The sequence below is a fragment of the Saccostrea echinata genome, unplaced genomic scaffold, assembly GCF_033153115.1.
Source record: "Saccostrea echinata isolate AGI-Se365-2 ecotype Australia unplaced genomic scaffold, CSIRO_AGI_Sech_v1 ptg000027l, whole genome shotgun sequence".
Classification (NCBI taxonomy): domain Eukaryota; kingdom Metazoa; phylum Mollusca; class Bivalvia; order Ostreida; family Ostreidae; genus Saccostrea; species Saccostrea echinata.
In genome coordinates this window covers 3,793,927-3,821,868 of record NW_026889776.1, presented here as the reverse complement: position 1 = coordinate 3,821,868, position 27,942 = coordinate 3,793,927, and the positions used below count along the sequence as shown (strand labels likewise).

General features: G+C 31.5%; 3 protein-coding genes across 3 annotated transcripts in view; all 3 read left to right on the top strand.

Moving 5' to 3' along the window:
* Positions 1-27,942, top strand: part of LOC133193447 (receptor-type tyrosine-protein phosphatase kappa-like) — a 343,287-nt gene that overhangs the window by 49,494 nt on the left and 265,851 nt on the right. The window lies entirely within an intron of this gene.
* LOC133193120 (uncharacterized) lies at positions 71-12,856 on the top strand. Its single transcript, XM_061329092.1, has 5 exons — positions 71-128; positions 704-913; positions 10,807-11,064; positions 12,429-12,653; positions 12,795-12,856. The coding sequence occupies exons 1-5, from the start codon at positions 71-73 to the stop codon at positions 12,854-12,856; spliced, it is 813 nt and encodes a 270-aa protein (XP_061185076.1).
* Positions 15,570-27,942, top strand: part of LOC133193119 (uncharacterized) — a 61,157-nt gene continuing 48,784 nt past the window's right edge. Inside the window, exons 1-2 of the mRNA XM_061329091.1 lie at positions 15,570-15,737; positions 21,643-21,763. Coding sequence (XP_061185075.1) covers positions 15,570-15,737; positions 21,643-21,763 — 289 coding nt within the window. The remainder of the gene's footprint in view (positions 15,738-21,642; positions 21,764-27,942) is intronic.

Below are 27,942 nucleotides of genomic sequence, written 5' to 3'. Positions count from 1 at the left end.
ATTTTTAGAAAGTCATTGAGTCTTCTCTGTTGAAGAAAAGTCTATTTTTATTTTACTTCTCTTTTTTGAAATGGCTCTCTTGTGGTGGATGTGGTTTATTTCGTTTCCAGGAGTTTTCCACTGTTACGGTTAGTAACTGAATGTTATTTGAACTTTCTGACATTTGATATTCTCTGTTCAATGCGTTGCTCAAATCGTCACAGTGATTCGTGTGATTCAGTTATTAAGTGAAACGCTAATTTTTCGTCTCCAAAAGTAATTATAGATTTTAAAAAATCTCTGATAGCATATGGAAATATTGTAATCCATGATATATTAAAAAAAAAAAAAACAAACAAACAAAAAAAAAAAAAAAACACAGCGATATTAGTATACCTGTGATAATAATAATAATCTTTGCAAATGTAAAGTATTCCATTTCCATAAAAGTTAAAAAAAAAGCATTTCTGACTTTAAGGACTATAAAATGTCTAGGATTTTATTTTATTCTATTTAGATTTTATTATAGAGAAATGAAATTTATCATTATAATATTTTTTTTTTTAATAATTAAAAGCTTATGTTTTCTAGATACGAAAAAAAAAATAATCATATTAGAAAGAAAGTATTGAAATGTTGATGAATTTATATAAGTTTTTTTTTTTTTTAAATCTATTTGGTATTAATGGTAAAACAGATGTAATATAATCCTGTTAATATACAGATAACATATGTGAAACAACTACATGTAAAGCCACACAAAGTTCTACAAGAAATGGTTTATCGGCAAATAAAGTGATCGACAGAAATATTGAACAAAAAGAGAGTAGCTGTTCACATACCGAAGTAAATAAAACAGAACCAGCTTGGGTTATGGTGGACTTAGGAAAAGAATATCAAATTAGAAACATTATCATCTATTACAGAGATGAATGTAAGTATAATTCTAGTAAGAAGATACAACATGCTTAAAACTATATGCATTATGTTACATCATATGTGGATGTAGAGTACAAAGAATTTCTGAAAATAAAATCCATTTCGTTTAGGGGTATTCATCTGATTTGTCCGTTTATGTCAAGTTCCCATTTAGCATTCATGTAAATTCAACCTGTCGCCAGAAAATATAGTTTTCTATGCGAGCATCATGATTGCCCAATAGAAAGTTTAATGAGAAACTGAAAAAAAAAACGAATTCATAACGAGATACTTATTGAAGATATTAAAATTAATTCTAAAAAGGAGATATAAATACCATTCTACTGACTGCGTACAGTCACTGTAGTAAAAAAAAAAACTGTCTCTCAATTCTAGCTACACATAATTTAGGTATACTCGCTGCACAGCCTTGACGTCAAAATCCATTTTGTTTTCGTAATATGATTTCTATACCGTGCTTATTTTTTATGATCTCAGTTTTTTTTCTGATTCAAACAAAAATTATGTTTATAATTAGGTCTGTGGAAAGACCCATTGAAATTGTTCTGACTAATATTATTACTTTTTTCCGCTGATTTTTTGTTTCGGGTCTAATCGAATAGCTTTTTGTCCATCGTAAAGGTCGTAAAAAGTTATGAACAAATTTGACCCAACGCGTATAACCTATGACCCCTTTCGCAGTATTGCCCCTTTTGCTAGAAGCCTTGTTATCGCTACTCCTCTGAAACCGTAAATAGTCGAGACAACAAAACTTCACTAATATCTTCAGAGTCTTTAAACACATCTTCAATCTATTCAGTGCGAAAGGATCTGATGACCCCTTATATGAGTTAATGCCCCTTTAAATCTTTGCGCTAACTATTTAACCCTATAAGTTTAAAACTAAAAGTCGTAAAAACATGGGAGCAATTGCAATGTGACCCTTGATTTTTGTCTTTCAAAATTTATTCAAGTTCAAGGTCAAAGTCATTTCATTTTTTTAATTTTAATTTTTTTTCCATTTTTGAAGTAATTTCTGCTTTCTTTTTCATGAAATTTAATTGTAAAGATTAAATACATAAAAATTATCGAAATTCAAAGAAGGTGGAAAGACCTCTAACTGTTCGAGAACAATTAGTCTACTGGTTTGAATTATTTTCTCTCTAATTATGGTTCCAACGAGAGTTTGAACATAGGTGTTAAAGATCGTTAATATCTGATTTCGTGACTGCCCTGGGAAGCCCTACCATTGACACATGTATATACCATTGGAAAGAAGCTAAGAAATAAAATATTTGTAAAAAGTAGGGATGTCAATTTTTTCAATAATTCATATTCGAATATTCAATGAAAGTATTCGAATATATTCGAATATTCGATAAAATAAATAAAATCTGTTTTATTTCAAGAATGCGCAATTAAGGTTAAGCGTAGGTATACTTATATTGGAAGTAAAATTGTATGAAGACTTTTGTAGGACTTTTGTAGGTGTACAATAAGAAATTTCATTTGATATTTGTCAATGTTTGAAATAAATAATTGATTTAAATGTAGAAAAGTATAATTTTAACAAATGAAAGATGTGTATTTATAGTAGCTCCATCTGAGGAACCAGTTGTCTTACCAAAGGCAAGATAGTCCTAACGGTATACTGTTCAGATCTCAATACGTGTAATGAATTACAAATATCTGCTTAATAAGAGGTATGATTATAATCTTTAATACAATGTAAACAAATATTTCCATAGACAAATTTCCCGATAATGAATATAAAATTCAGGATTATGTACAACCCGAGATAATCAAGTAATTTACACATTTATTCTGAAATTAAGCCCTTTAAAATATTAAATACAGACTAATTCTATCGGACATCAATTCAATGATCAATTAATTTATAATCTTCACGCCTTGTAGACATTCTAAGATTGTTGTCCTCGATTCTATATCCGATCATATCTAACTAAAAAAAAATATGAAAGTACGTTTTGTATTATTAAGCATTATTGTACAATTCTTTAACACCTTACTCAAAACAAAATACATGTACATGTAATTTAGTAGATCTATAAGATAAGAAAGTAGTGAAAGAAATCAGGCGATCGAAATTGATCGCTAGTAAATTAAACAGGTTTAATCCAAGCACTGTTCTAATCCAAATTTATCAATCACAGTACTTCTTTCGTTGCCATCCCTAGTAAAAATGCATGGTGTTTGTCAAACGTATGTGCCAATTATCATCAGAAGGCGTTCATTAGGAAAAAAAGCACAATGTCACAATAATTACCGAACAGACTACTACATAAAAATTATATTTCATATTTACATAAATAAATGTTCTAGTTTCTTTATAACAAGTTTCTTCAAATACTTATAAGGCGATATTACATTGTGACAGTATAGCTATTAATTCATTGAACGCTTTCCTCAAACTTGGAAAAAAATAAAGTTGACAGGACTCTTATTTTCAACGTATATTTACTTAGTAAACAAATTCTTACTGTTTTAAAAGATTCATGAGGATAAATAGCCTTCATCGCCCTGGTAAGCGTCAACATAACTAAAGGTCCAAATGTGATTTCAAAAAATATCATTACAATCGAAAATAAAAAGATTTCCATTTCTTGATAAAAAAAAAAAAACCTTAAAAGCCAATCCGCGAGAAAAAGATGCCAAATTAAAAAAAAAAAATCGTCCAAATGGAAGGTTACAAGATAGGATTTTTAGTGGCTTAAATTTTTCTACATAAAAGTAGAAGTCAGAATATTTATGATATAACCTCGCATCTATTTTTAGTAACAGCTCATTTGCATATTTGTGGAAAGTTATACAAATTTATACTGATTTAGATACTTCACATAAATTTATATATTCCTGGAGTTAAATTGTTATCTCCCCTTGTTGAATTTTTTTTGTATTATTGGCTAAAAATGACAGGTATATCAACATGGAATAAGGAAAGTTTTAATGATTATTTTATATGAACCTGGGGAGTTGTTGTGGAACGTCATTGCACTATGAAAGTGAAAAATAAAATTATGATCTTTGAATGTGAAAAAAAACTAACAACAACAATTCAGCTTGAAGAAGCAAATAACCCCTGCGCTGAGGCCTTCTATGTCGTATCGGTGTGTAGAAATGGAAATTGTGATAAACTCTTCTTATTAAAACCTTAATTATATGCTTTAAAACATTGTGATGACGTTTTGTCCACTGGAGAGACAAGCAGACATTTTGCATTTATGCGAATAGAGGGATCACCCCAAAACAAGCAAGGACAAAGCAAGTATCATGATATACATCTAGAATATTCCGACTGTGCAAAGAACACATGACTCTAGCCAAAACATATGCCATTTTGCAGTACAGACTGGAAAGAATTAAAAACGGGCATGAATGTAAGATCTATAAACATGATAAAGGAGTGATAATTTCATTCAAATGGGAGGGGTGCTGTCAAATTTTGTCACGACATTTATTTTTTTATAATATTATCTTGTATTATGCTTTGTAATTTATTTGAAACTTTGTCTGAATAACCATAATAGTAATAATAATGCCCTTGCAGACAGATTTTAATTTTGGAAATGATCGGAGAGTTTTTTTGTATATATGTATTCACTGAAAACAGTTGGCTGGGGGGGGGGGTGCATTCAAGGGCAAATTAACTTATTCCCAGTGGAGGAAAGATTATTCATTTTCAAGTTCAGGTTCTATATACATGTGTATCTACCCAGTAGTTTTACTCGACCCACCTACCTCCCCGCAAATGAACTTGAAATGGCTGTTCCCTCAAGAAAATGGATGTAATGATAAATAATTAATAATTGTTTACTGTTTATCAGGACGGTTATACCAGTTTCAATGAGCAAAATTAAAAAAAAAAATAGGCATATATATATGGAATGATATTGAGAAATATATTAGCTGTACATACACCCCAATATGTACAAGTACTCACATAGGATCTAGAAATAATTTTGGTAAAACTTTTGATTACTTATAAAATATACACGTTTTGTATGCCTATTGCCAGTTAAATGTAGTGCAACATGTGCAGTTTATCTAAGGAATTTATAATGACGGTATAACTTTATCGAAAAAAAAAGTTGTGCTTACAGGTCTGTACACACATTACTTTTCACAAGACTGTATCATATATGATATTCCATTATCTGATATGCCTATTTAAACAAAGCACAACAGAAACTATTGAAGTTAAAATTATGGATATTAGGGAAGGTCAACAAAGGAGGAGGTGCATGCTAATGACAGTTATACATATGAACCAGAGCAAGAATAAACGTTCAAAGGTTTATAGAAAAAACTTCACTAATATACTGTATCATAAGTGGAACCATTATGTATGGAAGCATGTTTACAGCAACAAGAAAAATGCTTTGACATAGTAAATCGTTTACAAGCAAGAAAATACTTTATAGGTATTGCTCAGACTTAGAGGATGAAAAGAATGTTACAGATATAGTGATACCCATATCAGAAGGATGGTTCCTGAAGATAATCAAAATTCTTATTAAAAGAGACTTAGTGCTAAAGTGAAAGAAGTCTTTACAGTTACACAACATATATGTTGAATGTGACAGAACAGGAAAAAGATAAATTTGACCACATTATCGGTACATGATCAATGTTCGAAACAGGCAGAGAATATTCAATGGTTGAATTTTAATTCTTCTCAGATCAGGAGGAGATTTTCAGATTTTGTGAAATAATCTTAGATCCAAACTTATAGAGAAATTTTTTTTTTTTTTAATTGTTATGCAGATTTGGTTATATGAGGAGGATTTAGATAATAAAAATCGAAAGTGCATGGAAAACACGAACTGATTTTTAGGATGAAAGATATTGTGACTTAAAATTGTCAAAATATTGCTGACAAATTAATTTTACTTTAACAATAAAATGTACGTACTAAAATATAGTTATATATTTTTTCTATCAATTAATGCAAGTCAAAGATCAATGCAAGTGTTAACCATACAAATGGTAGCATATCAATATATACTACAGGTATGATGTAAAACTGCATGCAATGACATGTATTTTTAATATTTTTTTTTTTTTTTTTTTTTTTTTGGTTAATCAAGAAAGTACCATATTATGGTGTTCAAAGAGCAAATTTAGTGAAATATTATTTCTAGTATTTGCACTATGATTAAAATAATAATAATAATAAAATAATAATAATAAAATTTTATATAGCGCCTTATCTTATGTGAACTCTAAAGCGCTTTACATAGAAATAACAATCTACATAATAAAAGGAAGACTAAAAACAATCTTATATCACCTATAAAATAGTAAGACATTCTGAAAATACAGTCACGTTGATATTAAAACAAGCCATACGTATATACACTTTCCACTTCAAGTAAAGGCTTTTTTTTTAAAAAGATGAGTCTTAAGTTCCCTTTTAAAAACTTCCAATTTGTGAACTTGTCGAAGTTCTACTGGCACCTGATTCCAGAGTGTTGGAGCAACTCTATCGAATCTACGATCACCGTATGTTTTTGATCGGACTCAAGGCACAACCAACTTGTTTGACGAAATCGAGCGAAGTGACCTGGCGGGTCTGTATTCGCAAACTAGTTCAGAAAGATAAGTCGGTGCCAAACCATGAAGTGCTTTGAAAACATAGACACATAGTTTGTATTGCACTCTATATTTGACAGGAAGCCAATGTAGCTCAACAAGTATGGGCTGAATATGTTCACGCTTCCCTGTCCTAGTAATAAGTCTAGCAGCCGTGTTCTGAACCCTCTGCAATTTGCATATGTATGTGCTATTTATGTTGAATAAGAGCGCATTACCATAGTCCAATCGTGACGTCACCAGAGAGTGGACAAGTGTTTTACATGCCCCATCCGTAAGAAAATGTCTAATGCGTCCTATTTTGCGAATCTGCGAGTAGCATGTCCTTGAAACAACATTACATTGCTTTTCAAAAGATAGGATTCGATCGAAAAATGCACCAAGATTTCTAACATTCGAAACACTGTGAATGATTTTTTCTCCAAACGATAAGCTGAATTCGGTCATGGTTTTGATTCGACTCTTAGGGGCAAATACAATAAGATCAGTTTTATCCTCGTTTAATTTCAGCATGTTACTAGACATCCATGACTTGATTTCATTCAAACAGCATGCTAACCGAGAAGACACATTCAGCCAGGTCTCAGTTGGTTTTACTACTAGATAAACTTGCGTATCATCGGCGTATACGTGGTACCTCATACCATGACGCAAGCAAATCTCGGTAAGCGGACGGGAAAAAATACAGTATATTTTAGGCCCCAACACTGAGCCTTGAGGTACACCGATATTTAATGGTAATGGATCGGAAATTTTGGAACCAACTGATATGCGTTGCGTTCTTTGACTCATGTATGACTTGATCCACAAAAGAGCGTTCTCTGTTATACCAAAAGTGTGTGCAAGCCGTTTGAATAAGATGCCATGGTCAATGACGTCGAAGGCTGCCGAAAGATCCAACATAACTAGAACTGCACAACTGTTGTTGTCCAGCGCAGCAGCAATGTCGTAATGAACACGAAGTAGGGCTGTCTCAGTGGAATGGTATTTCCTGTAAGCGGACTGAAGGTCATCGTTAAGACGGTTTTGTTCTAGATGACGATCAATTCGAATGGCGACGACCTTTTCCAAAACTTTTGATATGAAAGGCAAGTTCGAGACAGGTCGATAATTTTTGAAACATTCTTTATCCAAAACTTGTTTTTTAAGCAATGGTTTCACAACTGCCTCCTTGAAACTCGATGGAACAGAACACTCAGATATCGATTTGTTGATGATATCTGTGATATGAGGCACTAATACTGAACTTTCACATTCTTGGAGTAAATTGGTTGGTAACGGGTCTAAACAGCACGTTTTTGGTGCAGAGTTTGACAAAATTTTCAAAACTTCCTCACAAGTTGTAGGATCAAAATTGACCAACGCTTCACCCTGAAATGGTTTATCAAAAGCCATGGAAATAGTGTCGCCTCTGCTTTCACTGACCAACTCATCTTGAATGTTGTTTATCTTGTTACTGAAAAATGATCCAAACTTGTTCGCTAATTCCAAATCAGATGTACAGTCGGGAAGAATAGGAGCATTTGATTCTCCAAGTAATGAATTCCTAATTTTGAAATTTACCGCAAGAATTAATTTTGGACAGATAGTAGTCTCGCTTGCTTTCAACGAGTAGCTTCGTGCTCGATGAACGCTTTTCCTTGTAAATCAAATGATGCACAGTCAGTTTAGTGCGCCTCCAAACCCTTTCAGCTTTTCTTTTCTCACGTTTTGCTTCGCGCAGTTCAGATGAGTACCACTTTGTGTTCGGTCTTAACGTAATTTCTTTTCTTAAGAGAGGTGCGTGTTTGTCGACAACATCGCGCACAATGGAATCGTAATTCGTAACATGGTCGTCAAGCGAAATGTCATCTGATTTCAGAAAACTAAGGGTGTCATCGAGGTCGGAACTCAGGTCCTTTATATTAACTTCGAAATGAAAACCTTTGTGTAATTGGACTATATATGTTTGTTGAAAAAATATTTATACAAATACACATGAATGTTGAAAATATTGTTGAAATTTCTGGCTAACACAATTAATAAAAAAAATTAAAGATTATGAGTTTAAAACTGGAAAGGCGGTGGGGGTATTGTTGTCGTGAAAGTCGCTTAAAATGTTAATTTTGGAATATGCAACAACTAAACACCTCAGAGCCATACAATTTGATCCCCACAAACCAATTTTCTCCCTCAAACTACAAAATATAAATGATTTAACAGTATATCATTTTACAAAATTTTAGTAAGATTATAAGAAAAACATGTGCAATTCTAATTGAAAAAAAAAACAGATTTCAATAATAATAATAATAAAAAAAAGTTCTTTGATTTTTACTTATGTCCCTCATATCTCAGAATCATACCATAATGAATTTACATGGAACTATCAAAATTAAGTTATATGATTTGAAAAAAAAAATGCTAAACTCCCTTATGAAGTATTTTGTAAAGCATTTAATCATTTTCATGTCCGAATTTTGATAATTCAGAAATGTTATTTTGACAAGAGTGTGCCAATTTAAAATTGTCAGAATGCAAACAACTTATCTGAGGCTCAGATGTGTTCAAGTCTCATAATTTATATGTATTGTGAACCGTGATATAGTCATCAGTAGTCCTCCTGAATTCAAATAGTTGTAAACTCCATTTTTTTTAATTATAGCAAAACTATCTTACAAAAATGAAAGAGACATGAATATTCAATATGATCGTGAAAATTTACAAGTAAGCCAGAACAATATATCATGAATTCATTCCATTTCTAAACAAGTGGCAAAATGCCAATCCTCATAGGTAATTTTTGATATTTTTATTTAAATTTCAATTTTAGCATTTTTTTTTCAATTTTTATTATGGTTATATAGAAAATGGTAACATTTTTCCTTAATCTAACAACAGATATTTATAATTTAATGTTCTATATTTGACTTTGTAACCCATTGAAATTTGAATATTTTTTTGACAATTCGCAATTTGTATATCTCTATATCTCAATAAATTATGAAAACCCGAGATTAATATTTTGCAGGGATAATATTTAGAGTTATATTTTGACAATAAGATCAAAAATTTTAATTTTGTGGCTTTGTCTTAGAAGATTTTGGCCATTCAATACGTAATAATTTTGTCAATTCTTCAAACTTGGTATTTTGCCAATTTTTTAAGAGTTGTCTACCCTTTGATATGTTGTGTATTTGATTATGATAAATGTCAGTTTCAAAAGAACATAGTCATATGTTACTTTGAAATACCTTAAAGGAAACACAAATTTAAAATTTGAGTTGAATAAATCAAATGTATTTTTTTACCATTGTCCTTGAATTATATAAGTGCATTTGCACTTAAATGTGCAAAAAGAAGGTGGTGCTTCCTAGACTGCCATTTTCGATGATGGGGAAAAATTTTGGCTTTTTTAAATTACATTTTATGTAGTCTAACTTCCCACCAAATTTCATCAAGATATGACAACCTTCAAACCTTTGACCAGTTTTGCATGGTTTTCTCGCGGACTGGCTCTTAAATTGTTAAAAACGAAAAACTCAATTTAATCTCAAGAATTTGCAGCTCTCCACCGGCAAGTGGTGGCGTCTCCATATGAGTGAAAATTCTCGAGAGGGACGTTAAACAACATACAATCAATTAATCAGTCCATGACGCGGAGGGTCAAAAGCTTCTTTTGGTTAATATGTAACATTGGTGTGGGTTTGCAATAAAACATTATATGGTCAATTTGGTGAGCATTGTACCCCTGAATCAATAAATCAATTTCAAACATCATTTTACATAAAACATGTAAAAAGTATTTTCTTTTAGAAAAAAATGAAAGAAGGCGTTAATGTACTATGTAACATTGTTTTTCATACTTACTGATAGAAATTACCTTGGGGAAAATAGTGTATCTAGATAATTGAATAATTTTTGAAAATGTCCATACTCTGCAAATTTTTAAGTGTGTGACTTTAGTTCCCATCTGTTAACCATCTTAACTAATGATTGTCTGCATTAATTGCCAGAAGAAAATGAAGACGAAAAAGCATATCTCAGCTACACGTTATATTCAATTTATCAATTATTTGAGATTGATTATAATATGATTAGCAACGTTTACTGGCCTCTTAACAATTTTTTGCTATAAATCTTTTCTATATCTTTACACTTTTGATATTTTCAATATTATAGTTTAACACTTTTCTTTCATGGAAAAAATATGACAAATATGAAATGAAAAAATATAATATTGTCATCCTTTATAATTAAAATTTATAAAGATGAGGGAAAAAAATACATACATGAGGACAATGCCATACTTTTTAGGGACCTTTAAAACAGCCTGGAAACCGTACCGATTTAGGCAATATGGCATAGAGGTATCCAACACCTCGAATACACAACAGTGGGCCCTATGTTACAAAGATAACACAACGGATGCCAGAACACCTTCCAGTATACAGAATATCTCATGCGAAAAAACAGCCAGATTCCTCAGAATTATAACAACTTATGATGCTCCTGAAGATGATGAATACGAAATCACAGGTGCTATACTTGAAATATGTGAAATTCAAATTTATGGTAAGAAAAACTTTTTTGACATTAATTCTAGTAGAAGTAGATGTACAAATTACAAAAGATAGTATATATTTTTTTTGTTTTTGAATCATAATTTTTCGGATGAAATTTAACTTACAGAATGAAGAATAAAAAAGGCGTGTAATTGTTTCCACGCATAAATTTGCCCATCATTTAAGTTCTCATCCCATCGCAATCAGGGGTCATGAGTCTATTCATGGCCTTCAGATCTCTCAAAAACTGCATTCAGGTTTTGTTTTGTGAAAGGGGGGAGGGGCTTGTCTCATTGAGAGGCACCAATCAAATTGGGAGTTTCATAAGTTGACATAAAATATAAATATGTAAGCAGCTTACACATGAATGCACGCATCACAAATGTCTTGTCATAGACCGATATCATTGCCACAATCCTTTTTAAAATAAGTTTATTTCTTATTTTAAATAAAAATTACGTTACAAATAAGAATCAAATGTTTAAAAAGAATTATATGGCATTGATGTCCCTCCATAGTTTATCGCTGAAAGGCTTAATGTAATTGGTTGATTAATAAGAAACATTATCAGGATTTATTATTTCCCAGATGGACCTCACCTCACTGCAGTCAAGCCTTATAAACAAATCCTGTCATTGGTCATACAGTCACCCGTGGACTCTAGACCCCTGACAATGTGAAAATATCTGGTTCTCTCCTCCAAAATTGCGCAATATAGTATAAAATGCATCAAATAAAATGAATCTATACAAGTAAATGCTATTGAAGTTTATGTACTAAAACATTAAATTAATTTTTATCTAAAACAGGGACAATTTCGATATCGTTCAGGTATATACATGTACTGAAATATCAATGTAAAATTAAATGACTGAAACGATATGAGGTATAATAAACAATTTTTTTGGCTTAAATGTGAGATAGTTGTTGATGTGAGAAAAAAAAATGTATCGTCATCTGTTGCATAAAATAAGGTTAATAAGATCAAGATATATACTTAGTAACTTACTATCTGTTGCGGGAAAACAGGATATTCTGCATACATGCAGAGAGATAGACAGACAGCTAGACAGACAGGCATCGTTCAGAACACAATCTCTTAAGCTGTTTATAGGAAACATCATCGTTGCAAACACCACGGCCAAACTATACGATCCTTTCCATTCTGGCTGTGGTCGAATGGGAAGAGAGTATTTCGAGGGTCATTAAAATATTGACCCATGGGAGTAATGCAAAATCGGAAGTTTACCTTTATGTGATGAAGTGACCATGGTAGAAGGTATTAAAAGCAGACTACTGACTCTAGGTTGAAAGGAAGAGGCATTCACGTAGTTTTAAATAGATATGATATTAATTTTTACAATTACATTCAAGGATGTCTTCCTGGGTATTATGGTCATGCATGTCAGCCTTGTAGCAGGAACTGTGGCGATGGCTCTTGTGATGGACGTGACGGTAGATGTATCAAAGGATGCAGTCCTGGATATTATGGATCCTCTTGTGATCGTTCCTGTAGTACAAACTGTGAGAACAACACATGTGATCAGAGTCATGGCACCTGTTCTTGTGTCCGTGGATGGAAGCCATCATATTGTAATAGTGAGTATAAGAAATGCTGGTACTTTACCATTTGTTACTTTGCTTTCCAAATTCTTTAACAATGTTCAGTTCAAAATTCAGTTATATTAGGAAAAAAAAATATTGATGCAGAATACCTTTTATTTGATTTTATATTGACAGATTTGTCAGAATATATACAACTAAATGACTATAAATATAAAGCAATCTACAAATACAGTTAATCTTCGTTATCTCGAAGTTGACGGGACCGTTGCTGAACTTCGAGATATCCGGGGGTTCGACATATCGAGGGTTATAATTCAAATGAACTTCAAATAAACTTAGCGCAGTGAACATGTACTTAATAGTAAAGAAAACATGTCCAATTCCTTCTTGTTTGAATTCTATATACGATTTCTTTAATATACATGTAGATGTATTTAGCATAAGAAGATTTTTACATCCTCTTTATAATTCACAAAATAAAAACGTTGTATAATATGCACAGAAGTATAATCCTTCCACCAACCCGGTAGGTCAACCGCTAGCATCGTTTCCCAAGTATACATAACCGGATATCGTCTATGCATCGTAAATTTAAAAACGGTCTCAGTCAGAATAACGAAAACGAAATGTACATTTTTTTTATTGGAAAAACATGTTCATACATGTAAAAGCGGTTAAAGGAAAATTAATTTACCATAATAAAATCAAATGCAAAAAAAGAAACCCGCACAGGGCACCATAGCACAAGTTTCAAGTTCACTGCGACACACGCTCACATGATGGTGTGTACTGATGATTGTAAATTCTGCACGCTCATATTGGAAAAATAAATTCTAATTGCATTAAATTACAGAACTTTGTTTCACTTTAATGTTTATAGTTTTCACTTTCACATGCATAAACTATGCAAGCGCGCATATTACACCGACATATAGCATTAAATAGCGATTATCAAGATAAACGTACCCCAGCCAGGAACAATTAACGTCTGATCCACGTGTATGCATTTAAACTAATACACACAACCTTTGGCTTGCATAACTAAAATCAAGGTAAGCCATACATACACCTCGTATAATTATCGCGCTATTATCTGTTGATCACAGGAACACAGGTAACTCGTGTGTGACAGACAGGTGGTTGTAATCAATAGAGCATTCAGTTTACCTTAGGGACTTGATCATCAGGGCGGAAAATTATCCAGACTTCGAGATAACGCATGTGATTTTAATGAAGGTACACAATTTTACTTCGAGATAACCGGGGTATTTGACATTACCGTGTTCTACATGGATGGGTTTATTTTAATTATTTATAACAAATTCTTTAACAATGTTCAGTTCAAACTTCGACATATCCGGGGTATTCGAGGTATCCGTGTTCGAGATTTCGAAATTTAGCCGAATATACGACATTTCTGTCATGAATAAATTTCAATCATGTAAAAAGCATTGTTTTCATTAAGAAGGTACAGTTTGGGCTTTATTGTGCCCCAAAAATTCAATGTTTTCAAAAAGTTATGGAATTGGCTTAAATATGAGTTGTGTATATGAATATGATAAATTATGAAAGAACACGGCATGAAGGAGTACCAATCTGGAAATATGACGTCATTAATTTGGTACATTTCTAAGTTTTTAACAGAAAAGGCTTCAAAATCACTCATTTTTGGGGTTATATTCCTTAAGAAAAATATTGTCTACAGCTGTCGCCCACTGCAATTTTTTGGATATGTTGTGAAAAATTCTTTGAAAAATCATATTGCTGAAAATCTTTGTTGGCGATGCATGTGCTCTTTTTTATCTGAGAGAGAAATTCAATGACAATTGATGTCTTCTCCAACTTTTAAAGAAATCAAAGTACTCAGGAGTACAGAGAGCTGGGCTTATTTACAAAGCTGATTTTTTTTTTACATGAGCCATACCTGTACATTGTATTAACAGCTAAATAATGAGCTTTGGAGACATTGGAAGAATATGTACAAACAATTATAAAAATAATAATAATAATAAAAATAAGGGTTCAATGACATCTTATTTGAAAATTATTGTTAAAAATCTTATGAAAAAATTATTTTAAAATATCAAAATAAATGATAAACCAATTAGTATTTGGGACCTAAAACCACAGTCCGAATTTATCAGGGTCAGAGTTAACATGTCACCGCCGAATGTATCTGGTTCCCTCTCCTGCTTTTCTCCGCCTTTGTAGAGAACTAGGCTACGACAACATTGACTATCAAAAAAAAACATTACGCAGAGTAATGTTATATTATATGTAAGGAACAATAACTTTTAAAATTATAATTTGATTAAAATGGTCTCCTTGTGAAGCTTAAAACTGAAATCTTTTGGTCAACAAATTCATTTCATGCATCCAAATTAGATTCAAGGTTCTTTAAAATCTTAGAAACGGCCTTGTAAAAGTAGACATTTGTACCCCATAAAGGTACAAGAATAAATCCTCTCCATTCCGGCCCTGGTTGAATGGGAAGTGAGTATTTCGTAGGTCATTAAAATATTGGCTAATTCTAGTAAAGCAAAATCGGAAAGCAACCTTTGATGTTACTTATTAATATCCGATCCCAGTCTACGTAACATTCATTTTTTATCCTTGAATGTAAGTTGCTGTATGAACGGTTTAAAACATGACGTCACATACAAGGCCCGATTTTTACAGAGCACGATTCCTTAATATGCGATCAAGTAACCATGGGTGAGAAGTATCAAAAGCATACTTCCGACCATAGGTTGAGACGAAGAAGCATTTACTTAGTTTTAAACGGGTATATTACTTTTTTTTTTACAAATACATCTAAGGATGCCTTAATGGATATTATGGTCAAGCCTGTCAGCTTTGTTTTGTTTGTTTGTATGTTGTTTAACGTCCCTCTCGAGAATTTTTCACTCATATGGAGACGCTGTCAGCTTTGTAGCAGGAACTGTCGCGATGGCTCTTGTGATGGACGTGACGGTAGATGTATCAAAGGATGCAGTCCTGGATATTATGGATCCTATTGTAATCGGACCTGTAGTAAAAACTGTGAAAACAAAATCTGTAATCAGAGATATGGCACCTGTTCGTGTGTCCGTGGATGGAAGCCACCATATTGTAATGGTGAGTACAAGAAATTCTGGTGTACTCTACAAGTATTTACTATGCTACCCAAATTTAATATCGCAAAAGAAAAAAAGATATTGATGCAAAATAAATACCAGTTGTTCTTATTATGATATGAAATAGTGATGTTGTTGTCTTACAATAATAGCAACAGTTTTTTTTTTTTTTTTTTTTTTTTTTTTTTTTTTTTTTTTTTTTTTTTTTTTTAATTACATTTGAGGTAAATAAAAGAATTAACGTACAAAATACATGCACTTTTCTCCGAATCACTGAATACATACAATTGTTTTTAAATCATTCAGCTCCAGTTTTTTAACACCCGAGGATCAGGCTAACTTACGCTTTAGTATTTTATACAATAAAACATCTTACATGTGTTAGTGCTCACTCCATGACAGGGAGGTCGTTGGTTCAAACCGCGGCCGTGACTGACCTAAGTCTAACATAGGTAGCAACTGTTCATTCGCCGAGCGCTTGGCACTTTAGAGTGAACGTGTGGAATTAACGGATGAGGCCTAAAAATCCAAGGCTCCTTGTCACGGCAGTCGTAGGCACGATAAAGATTTCCCACTGTTCATTGGCTCTGAGTTTCGAGTAAAGATTGAAATTTGAAGCCGTTCACAGGTACATGATGATGTCTCTATAAGAGTGAAAAAATATCAAAAGAGACGTAAAACAACATACAATCAATCAATCTTACATTGTCAGTATGATAATAATCTTCATGCACGAATGCACTAATTTGCCTATCCTGCTTCTTAAATATAGCTTTTATCTGACTTTTTGTTAAACTTAAAAAGACAAAAATTCACAACAAAACATGTTTAAATTTCTTTGAACCATCTGTGAAAACAACGCTGTACTATTTTGATACATTAGAGAAGCAGGTTACGTATTTTTTCTGCAATGATTGAAATATATTTTATTGTTGATATCTATTCATATCTGCCTCCATTACTGGGATGACCATAATGGATTAAAGGGAGATGTGAAATTCATTGTATTATTTATCTTTTATTACATTGATTAAAAATTCTATTTTCATCAAATCTTTCAAAAAGATGGCTTTAAGAAACTAGACTAGTGTATCTCTTGCGAAAGGAATATTTTGCGAAAATCGTGTTTTTTGAACAAATCGTTTTACTTTTGAAACAGAATTTTGTTCTTAAAGAGACGAAATGAACTTGTAAATTTCAGGTAAATTCTGATATTTGACTAAAGTTTATATACAGTTAAACTTGTCATAGCGGTCACCTTTATCCAGCGGTCACCTGTCCTATGCAGTCATTTTATTTCCTCCCAATGAATTTTCCTAAGCAATGTAACTCTATTAAGCGGTCACCTGCGTAACGCGATCAGAGGTCATAAAATTTCATGTAAAAAAACGCCGTTTTACCTCGTATAAAGCGGCCATCTTGTCCGATCACGTGACCAAATCTAAGGTCATGTGACTCCCAATTTTTGTCACTAATGTAAATAATTGGTCTTGTATAGCGTAATTATGGAGAAAATAATTGGCCTTGTTAAAACCATTTAGTATATTGGATAATCTATTTTTTAACAAAACTAAACAAGAGGCTAGTGGTTTAAAAAAATTCTGAGTGATACATAAGGCATCCTTATATATCTATTAATGGATAGAATAATTAGGTGTTTCCTAATTATTACTTCACATTTGGCATGCCCAGCTCCGATAGGTGTAATTGTGTAAACGCATGACAGACCGTTTTTAACACATAGTAAACGTATTATTTGTAGAAACCCTAATTAACTGTTTTGTATACTCAATGTGTTCTAATTATCTCGTGATTTTCAACTAGGTAAAACGCCGGTAGGATTAGCCTCGCTTTATTGCTCACAACACCTGTGAATTTGATATCAATTTTTATTATGCACTGCTTTGATAAACTAAGAATATAATGAATTCTCTGTTTATTACGCAACTATTTATGTATTATTAAACATACAATTATCAGAATTAACTAAACTTGTTTTTAGAGGCAGTTTAGATAAAGAAAAATACATTATATTTTATTCATGGCACAGCATAAAATATTCTTATAATAAAAGAAAGTTCTGTTGTTGTTTGGAGGGAGGATAATGCAATGCTCTATTAGACTCATTATATTTTTTGTTGGAGTCATCAAATTTATCATGAACTTACTCTTGAGACTATTTAAATTTACAAAAATCTAACTGATGCCATTGATGTCCAAAACACATATTTCTATGATGTAGTATTTTAAATAAACTGGGAAAGAATTTTTTTTGAAAACGATTAACCTCTCTTCAAAGGTCACCTCTCTATAAAGGTCACTTTTAATGATTCCCGCAAGTGACTGCTTAATACAGGTTTGACTGTACATGTATATGTTGAGTACAAACATCTATGAAATGAAATACAAATCTGAATTTCAAAATTTCATTCAAATGTAGCCATCTTTTATCACTTGGTTTCCTCATGATGTCTTTATTCTATAACAATGACATATCTGTCATTTATAGTCATGTTCCTGCAAAATCAACAATGGGGAAACACGAACACGAACTTTTAACGATCTAAATATGACATTAACTTTTGGGCTGGTTGCCGTGGGTACAGAAATTCAAAAGAAGCAAATCATCCCTGGCTAACTTAAGCATGCATGGCATTTCAGGAAAGTACGTTTTCATGCTTGAGAATAACGTTGAAGTGCCTACAATGAATAGCTCTGAATTATTTTCGAATTGCTATTTTTATCAATTCAATTGATGGAACAAATAAATTACTACATTCATGTTTATTTATAATTTTGGAATAAAATAGAATGACAGTGTCTGTTTGTCTGTCTCATAGTATTTTTGTCCAGCGATTATCTGAAACTATTTTAATTTATTTGAAATCTTTGCTTCTTTGCTGAATTGATATGTATATTTTCAGATTGAATTGTCAATATTTTTTCTACGTTATACCTTTTAAAGATTTCATTCTTAATTGTATACAACGTCTTTGACAGGAATAAAAGAATTGCAATTGTCTGGACGTAACCTTTAGACCAAGAAAATTTAGAGATTTATCCTTGATACAACCGTAGCTTGTAACCAAAAGTTATTCTAGATTCTTTACTAATCTCAGGGTTAAATGTCTATTGCATGAAGGTCTAGAAAAAGGACTCTGTCCTAATTGAAAAATTGGCTTTTTACTCTCATTGTGAGGAAGCCCTTAAATGTAATGATTTTTTTTTTTTTTTTTTTTTTTTTTTTTTTGGACTTTGAGAAAAAATATATCATATAAAGGTGCACATATTAAGTGTATCTAGTTTATTTTCAACATAGAGTACTTGCTTTATTGCTCCAGAAAAAAGATCAAAGGCAAGGAACTATTTTTGATCAGAAATCACTGTTTACACTTGGAAAATTATTGGAAATAGATAATGTAATTTTTACCTAATCTTGTTTTAATATTTTTAGATTACAAATTGTGTCATTAAATGAAGATTCAAATTTATTTTATTTTTCTTCTAACGGCAAATCACTTTAACTGAAAAAAAAATACCCCACAAGTAGAACTCTTTAGTGTGCAATGTTAAGAGCTTCCTTAGGTGAAAAATCCGAAACTACAAGCAAATTGAAAATTTAGTGCTTTTTGTAAAAGAAAAATTCATTTTTGCAATAATAAGGGTTCAAGAAGATAGTCATAAAGGGAAAGTGCAGAATATGATTGTCTTAATCATGTTAATTCTACATTAGCAAATAATGTAAGTCGTCAGTATTTACGGATTTTTTCTACTTTAACCGATTTTAAATTTGAATTGAAATAGTACAGGGTCTTGTACCGAGAAGGGTCAATTATGCCCTTTGTCAAGATCACTGGTTACAAAAGTTTGCATTAATTATTTTTCAGCCTTATCTTTGAAATCGAATTAAATATGAGAAACATATACTTGAGCCAAAAGTTGGTTGTTACTCAAGAGTGTGTTTTGACCATAATTTAGAATAATTCGGACAAGTTCAAGGTCATAAGCCTTACTAAATTCTTGCCTTCCGTGTAGGACATTTTTTCCATGTAAATTGGTTTACTTCATTATTTGACCTAATTAAAAATGTCATTATAAAATCGAAATTGACGTGACGTATGAGTATGGTTTAACCTTTAACATTGTCCGCCAGGAGTTCTCTCTGGTAGAGTGGTATTTAAGTGAAACTTTGAAGTATTAATAATCATCAAGTCTAGTAGTACAAGCCATACTACTATGAAAATTTTAAATGAAGTGTAGATACATGTAAGGATCAAGGATATAGCCTTATTAAAAAGGACACTTGACTTATTATGATCGGCGTCTGTGTTTATTTATTTATCCGTATGTTTTTCAGTATGCCTAGCTGTTCATGGTTTCTTGTTTTTAAAGTCTTTCTCAGAACTTCCTGAGTATTCTTAACAATATTTGTTAAGCATATTTCTTTGATCTTCAGATCCAAATTTCTTTGAATGAACGTCAACGTTTCTTTTTTGAAGGACATATACATTGTAGTTAGAAATTGAAATATTTAAAATATCCCCATCAACAACTTGACCTGGAATCTTTAATGGTTTAATCATACTACAGTGTATATGCTGGGAAGCTGACATTCTTTCAATGTTTTTTCTTATTATGTTTGTTTGTTGTTTAACGTCCCTCTCGAGAATTTTTCACTTATATGGAGACGCCACCACTTGCCGACAGACAGCTGCAAATTTTGACCTGTGCTCGGCACTCAGGGCCATTGAGCAGAGAGGGATCTTTTTCGTGCGATCCACGTCCCACAGTGGGATTCGAAACCGCGATGTAAGGATTGACTCCTTACTCAGTGAATCAGTCCTTCCTTTTTACCATAGGAATGAATTCGAAGTAAACAATACCGATATTGTATAGCACTTTTTTACCCTGGTGGCTTCCCCCCTTTAAACTGGTTATATAGTAGAGTTTTCTCAAAGAGAGTAGAACTATAATAAAGAAGATTTTTCCCTACAGTAGAACTTCTCCTCTCTGGTTTTTGGATCAATTTTTAGGGAAAGAAGGATTATGGAAAGACAATTTTGGCATTTAATTGATATTTTATACAACGTCATAATTTATAAGTTATATAAATGTGTACTAAAACAAACTAGTCATGAAGTGTAATCTTAGTGTTTATAATTCTATACAGTTGATATTTTGGTTTGTTTCATAGAATGGCGCAGATATTTTAAATTATTTATCACACGATTGATCTACACAATATGATAAAATTATGAAAAACACATGCATGTATGTATACTGAATTTGCTGTTCCGTAAATGGAAAGTTCCTATTGAACTTAATCATTTTGACGTTAAAAATATTCCCTCCTATTTAAGGAACGGTAACTTTTATAATTATTATTTGATTAAAATGGTCTCATTGTGAAGCTTAAAACTGGTATCTTTTAGTCAACAAATTCAATTTATGCATCCAAATTAGATTAAGTTCTTTAAAATCTTAGAAACGGCCTTGTAAAAGTAGACATTTGTACCCCATAAAGGTACAAGAATAAATCCTCTCCAATTCGGTCCTGGTTGAATGGGAAGTGAGTATTTCGGAGGTCATTAAAATATTGGCTAATGCTAGTAAAGCAAAATCGGAAAGCAACCTTTGATGTTACTTATTAATATCCGATCTCAGTTTACGTAACATTCATTTTTTTATGCTTGAATGTAAGTTGCTGTATGAACAACTATTTTCATTGGTTTAAAACATGACGTCACATACAAGGCCCGATTTTTACAGAGCACGATTCCTTAATATGTGATCAAGTAACCATGGGTGAGAAGTATCATAAGCATACTTCCGACCATAGGTTGAGACGAAGAAGCATTTACTTAGTTTTAAACGGGTATATTACTTTTTTTACAAATACATCTAAGGATGCCTTAATGGCTATTATGGTCAAGCCTGTCAGCTTTGTAGCAGGAACTGTCGCGATGGCTCTTGTGATGGACGTGACGGTAGATGTATCAAAGGATGCAATCCTGGATATTATGGATTGTATTGTACTCGGACCTGTAGTAAAAACTGTGAAAACAAAATCTGTAATCAGAGATATGGCACCTGTTCGTGTGTCCGTGGATGGAAGCCACCATATTGTAATGGTGAGTACAAGAAATTCTGGTGTACTCTACAAGTATTTACTATGCTACCTAAATTTAATATCGCAAAAGAAAAAAAGATATTGATGCAAAACAAATACCACTTGTTCTTATTATGATATGAAAAATAGAGTGATATTGATTTCTTACAATAATAGCACACTTTTTTTTTTTTTTTTTTTTTTTTTTTTGCTCTGTATGATATAACATTTGAAGTAGATAGAAGAATTAAAGTACAAAAAACATGCAATTTTCTCCAAACCACTGAATACATACAATTGTTTTTATCCAGAAATATATTTATTGGTCAATTTTTAATAAGAAAATGCCTAGCACGTAGGTACATTTATTCTTGTTTCCTGAAAATATATTTAAGATTCGATAATTTTTCCTACATAATATGATTTACTTACAGAAGGAATATAATGGGTAAATACACATTACAATAAGAATTCAGAGATATTTTAGATCATTCAACTCCTGTTTTTTAACACCCGAGGATCAGGCTAACTTACGCTTTAGTATTCAAGAGGCAGTCCACCAGAAAACCAGGCAATGGGTGGCACATCGCATGTCATGGATTTTAATTATTTTTTGCATGTAGACTAATTAAAACAAATGTTTACACATGGCGACATCAAAATTTTTTTTAATGTTCGTCTAGTCCTATTTTTGATAAAAGCTTAATTTTAAGTGCAAAATGGTCAAAATGTTCGTTAAAAATTTAGTACCTTTTTGTTTCGTTTTATTTGAAACAGACACTAAAAAACTGGATATGACAATAAATATTATTTATAGTATAAACCCTTATCTTTTATAATATCAATGAACAAGACTTTATGAATTCACTATTCAATTTTCATTACGTTTTAAAATCCAATACATTTCAATGTCAAAACTCTCTTTCCTCGTGTTATTATGATTACAAAGTACAAATTGTTGAATCAATTAAAAAAATTGGTGGGATCAGGTATATTGAGAGAAATAAGAGGCTTCAAATTATCTACTTTTTATATAAATTTATCCAAATTAAACCGATCCCGACCGGAATAATATAAAGAAGAAAGCTACTATAATTTCATGAGGAAATTTTGTTGTTTGCTTTAAGGTATGTCACTCGTGAAATTAGTTATATCAAGGATTTTTTGAGAAGTGTATTTTAGATAAGTACTCATATAGAATGACTCAAAATCGCAAAGAAAATGGGGGGGGGGGGTGAGTGTACATCGTACCGAGCTAGGGTACAATTAAGTTGACCTTTTTGCACTTAAATTGTAACACTTTGGTTAATCATTTTAATCTTAATCATATTTTATCAGATGTAATTTTGGCAATAAATATAATCTTATTTTACGTAAAATAGTTTGAATGATATTTACCATTGAACAAATCATGCAAATTAATGCGCATAAATTATTGTGTGACCTTTTTGCACTAAAAAAGTATCATATTTGGGGTATGAAATATCTAAATGGCCAATAAAATATTTTCTTATATAAAACATTTTATGACTTAAGTGCTGATCAGTTGGAAGTATCATGTTGTTCAAAATAATGAAAGAAAAAGTTGAGGTCAGTGATGTAAATTTTGAGATATTGGTCAAAATGTGCCATTTTCAGGCAGAAAAAGGTGTAAATTTTATCTTGACTTCTTTAATATATCTTCATTTCTTGGCAAAGTGTGTTGAGTGAATGTGTAAAATTTAATCTAAAAATATAAATTGAGGCCCATATTTAATATTCCTAGCAAATCATAACTGAAAATATTCTCTAAGTAAAAATATGTGGGGCTAAAGTTCCAAGATATTAAATTTAACATATGTGGAGATTTGAAGAATTTTCTTCGAAATATCCTTCCACCACAAGAAGTAGTCCCTCATAAATCTTGCTTCTCCATGAATTTGTGAGTAGTTTTTTAATTGAATGTTGAATAATTTGAATTGTTTAATTTAAATACGTTATAAAAATTGAATTGTAATAATTAGTTTTGAAGTTAAAGGTTCTGACTGAACTTTTCTAAAAAGCTGACGAGTGACATACCTTAAATAAGGTTTACAGATTACTTTATTTATTTTTAACATGTTTTCTAGGTGGCAATTACCTTTAATTTGATAACTTAATAATTTCGCATTAATTTCGATCGGGATCGGTTTTATTTCAATCGGGATTGGTTTCTATCTTAAAAATTAGAAATATTTTCTAAAATCGGCTCTTCGTTGTATTTTATCAAAAGAATATGTCTGTATTTTATATCATTTCTGTAAGTCACATGTTTTTAGATGATTTTATCCATAAATTCAAATATATATACAGTGTATCTTAATTACTGAATGTTTTTTTAACGTCCGTGAAGATCTTTTAAATTACATGTAAAACATTTGTTTTATTTCTTTATACACCTAATTAATAAGATTTTTATTTCATGCAACAATTAAAAGCAAATTTTAAGCTTAATAAAATATCCCATTTCCAAGAAAAATAATCTTTAAAATTATCTGGAATAAAAAGAGAAAATCTAAAAAAAAAAAAAAAAAAAAAAAAAAAAAAAAAGCCCTTCAGTGCATGCGAAATTATACATGCACGTACTATAATCCAGCAAGTAAACTTACATACATATAATCATGATTATGAAGCCCAGGAATGATCGCATGAAAAAAAGCGGGGGGTTGGAGGGGGGGGGTGGCTGGGCGGCATCCGTTTTGTATCTTGTTTGATAATAATGAAATATTTTGGAAATTTACCAACCTACTGACTTATTTTAACTCCATATAAAGTATAAGGATATGTGGAACATTTGCCAAATTTTAAAAACGAAAATAGATAAATGTTTCACTGAATCATCTTTCGTTTTGGTGTCAGCTTGAAGCTGGGAATCCAGCAGTAGTATTATCAACATTTTCCTCATTAAGTAGTAAATTTTATAGATTTCTATAACTTTTTTTATTTCAGTTTTAACATTTTTTTTTTAAATTAAGTCCAAACAAAAACCAAAGCACCGACACTAATAGTAAACAATTATTACAATTAAGTGAAGCGGGATGTGACGAAGTTTCCGTTCTTACAACTGTTAAAACTTATTCGGTCAGAGAGTCGATCGTGAGCAATCGTAATGCTGACTGCATGTTTGATATAACTGCACAACACTTCATTAACTGAACATCTCGACTTTGCTGAATTTAACGTTGCGTAAATCTTTAATATTAATTCGTCATTACTGAATAATAAGAAAAAAAAATCTTAATCTTTTCACATCCCAATTTTATCAGAAATATTCCTTAATATTTGCATTCTCTCTGTTTCTTCCCACTATGAACCTGCATTCAGCAATTGGGTTCATAGCATTATAGACGCAACATCTTCTTTTATGAGTGCAATATTCATTAGTAGAAGCAACTACTGATATAACGTGTTCAGAAATATATATATGGAATGTTTTGCAAAAAGAATATATCTTAGTTTTTAATAATATCCTCCGGAAAATAAGAAATTCAAAATGATTAGAATAACTTATTTATATCTCTAATAAATCAATTTTGGTCAATGTATTTAATTGTAAAATAAAACTTTTACAAATTCAAAGAATTGCTATTTCTTTCATATTTCTGTTCATATTTTTGCATATTTTTGTAAAGAAGATTACTCTTAACGCTAGGGTGTTTAACTTTCAGAGGAAACGAAATGTCTGTACTATTTTATGAACAATATCAGCTCTTAAAATGAAATTTAAGAACTTAAAAAACATAGTAAAACATTCTTAAGTTAAAATCAATATAAAAGCATTCTCTTTTCTCATCATACTGTTAAAATATTAATTTTTCTCAGAGGGTTTCAATACTTTGAACGATGACGTTACAGCTGCCTAAAAAACAATATGAGAATATTTGAAGATGACGCAGTTTGTATCCAGATAGCTGTGATTGAGATGCAAATACTACCATATATATATTATTTGTGATTTATTGGTGAAAAGGTGGATTAATCAGGTTCTACTGATTTTATTATGGTTTGTGGGTTTTTTTTTCACTGGAAACAAGTAGCCGTATCCCTTTGAAAGCCAGAATTTCCTCTGATATTCTTGACAACATCCCAGAATGCAAATATAAGTAATAAAAAGCGATTATTCAGTGAACATGACATTATGAAAAGCAATAGCTCTGCTGGCATATTTTCCATGATGCGCGCTAGCGCATCATAGAATATGCGGCAGTTCAATTGCTATTCATAACGCCATGTTCGCTGAATAACGCTGTTTATTTCTTAATAAATTACACTAGAAAAATTAGTTTTAGCAATTTTAAAATACCAGTACATGCATGTGCTATTAACTCATTTACAAAGATAAAACAATTTAATCCTATTGTGATTACTGTGAAGACGTTATATACATGTATAGAATTACTTATCAATACGAAAGTGTTTTAAAACATCTAGCTGAGGCGCCGCCCCTGAATAAAATACATTCTAGATCACAATATAATTTGATAACTCTGAATAGTAATTGGCCTGAAAAGAGAAATTATTTAACTTAAATTTTTAAAAATCCTTTTCTTTGCATGTTTACATAAAGATCTTTACCAACTTCGGCGGAATATTTGCAACTATTGTGACGCAATATTAGATAGGTATTTGACGTCACTGATACATCAATGGAAACGTGGATTCAACCTGAATAATAAAGCACATTTTAAACTAAATATTATGTTTGGAGGTGAAAATTAATTCCGTTTTTGAAAATAAACCAATTATTTTTTGTTGAATAATATTCTTTCACAGGGGTTCTGATAGTAAGATGTTTTGCCGATTTCCCGATGTTACGGGAGATAACTCTTGCATCACAAAATTTCATAAAAATGACCGACTATTTTGCGAGAAAATTATTATTGAAAATATTTTCCCATTGATTTTATTTTGTAAACTGTAAGTTGAAATATTTCTTGAATTAGTTCGGAGTGAATTATCGATCTTTTGAAAATGCATAAGAATTTACAGTTCTTTGTTTCCGACCTACATTTAAGAACAGGAAACAAAACGATATTTTAGTAAATAAGCTATTTTCAAACAAATCTTCAATTACATTATTCCATATGGACTGCATTAATATCATTTTTACAAAAATATCAAATATTCGTCAAATTCGAAGTGCCGCCTATTAATGCAATACTGCATGGTTTTCTGCCTCTTAATACAATAAAACATCTTCTTACATGTGTTAGTGCTCACTCCATGACAGGGAGGTCGTTGGTTCAAACCGCGGCCGTGACTGACCTAAGTCTAACATAGGTAGCAACTGTTCATTTGCCGAACGCTTGGCACTTTAGAGTAAACGTTGTGGGTTTAACGGATGAGGCCTTAAAAATCCAAGGCCCCTTGTCAGGGCAGTCGTAGGCACGATAAAGATTTCCCACTGTGCATTGGCTCTGAGTTTCGAGTAAAGAATGAAATTTGAAGCCGTTCACAGGTACATGATGATGTCTCTATAGGAGTGAAAAAGTATCAAAAGAGACGTAAAACAACATACAATCAATCAATCTTACATTTTCAGTATTTTTTTTCTTATCTCCGATATAAAATCAAAACAAATAATGTGGATTTTAGAAGGGAAAACCACTAACTTATAAATGAATTACAATGGTTGTAACAACCATACATGTATTTCCGTGCCAAGGCGAGTCCGTGTAAATTAACGAGAAAAAAATTAAAATATTTTACAAAGGTCCGTGGACGTATTGCATGATACACTCGCATTTTAAAATTTCAATGCAATAATGTATTGATGTGCCATTTCTATTTTTTTATGAGGATTTATTGAGCAGACTTCTACATGTATCTGTAGATATTTCCCAGTGATTATACTCGGACAAGATGATACAAAGAGGCATTCATATTATTTGTTTTAGATTAAATTTTCAGAACTTGATACATGTATAAAAAGGTAATATGCTCTCATGGTTTTATCAAACAGACAAATGAGAGAGAGAGAGAGAGAGATTCCATTTTAGCCGCCCCTTCTCCAAATATTTGCTCCTGTATCAAACCAAAATTCTTAATCTTTTTTCTAAATATATCAGGCAGTGAAAAT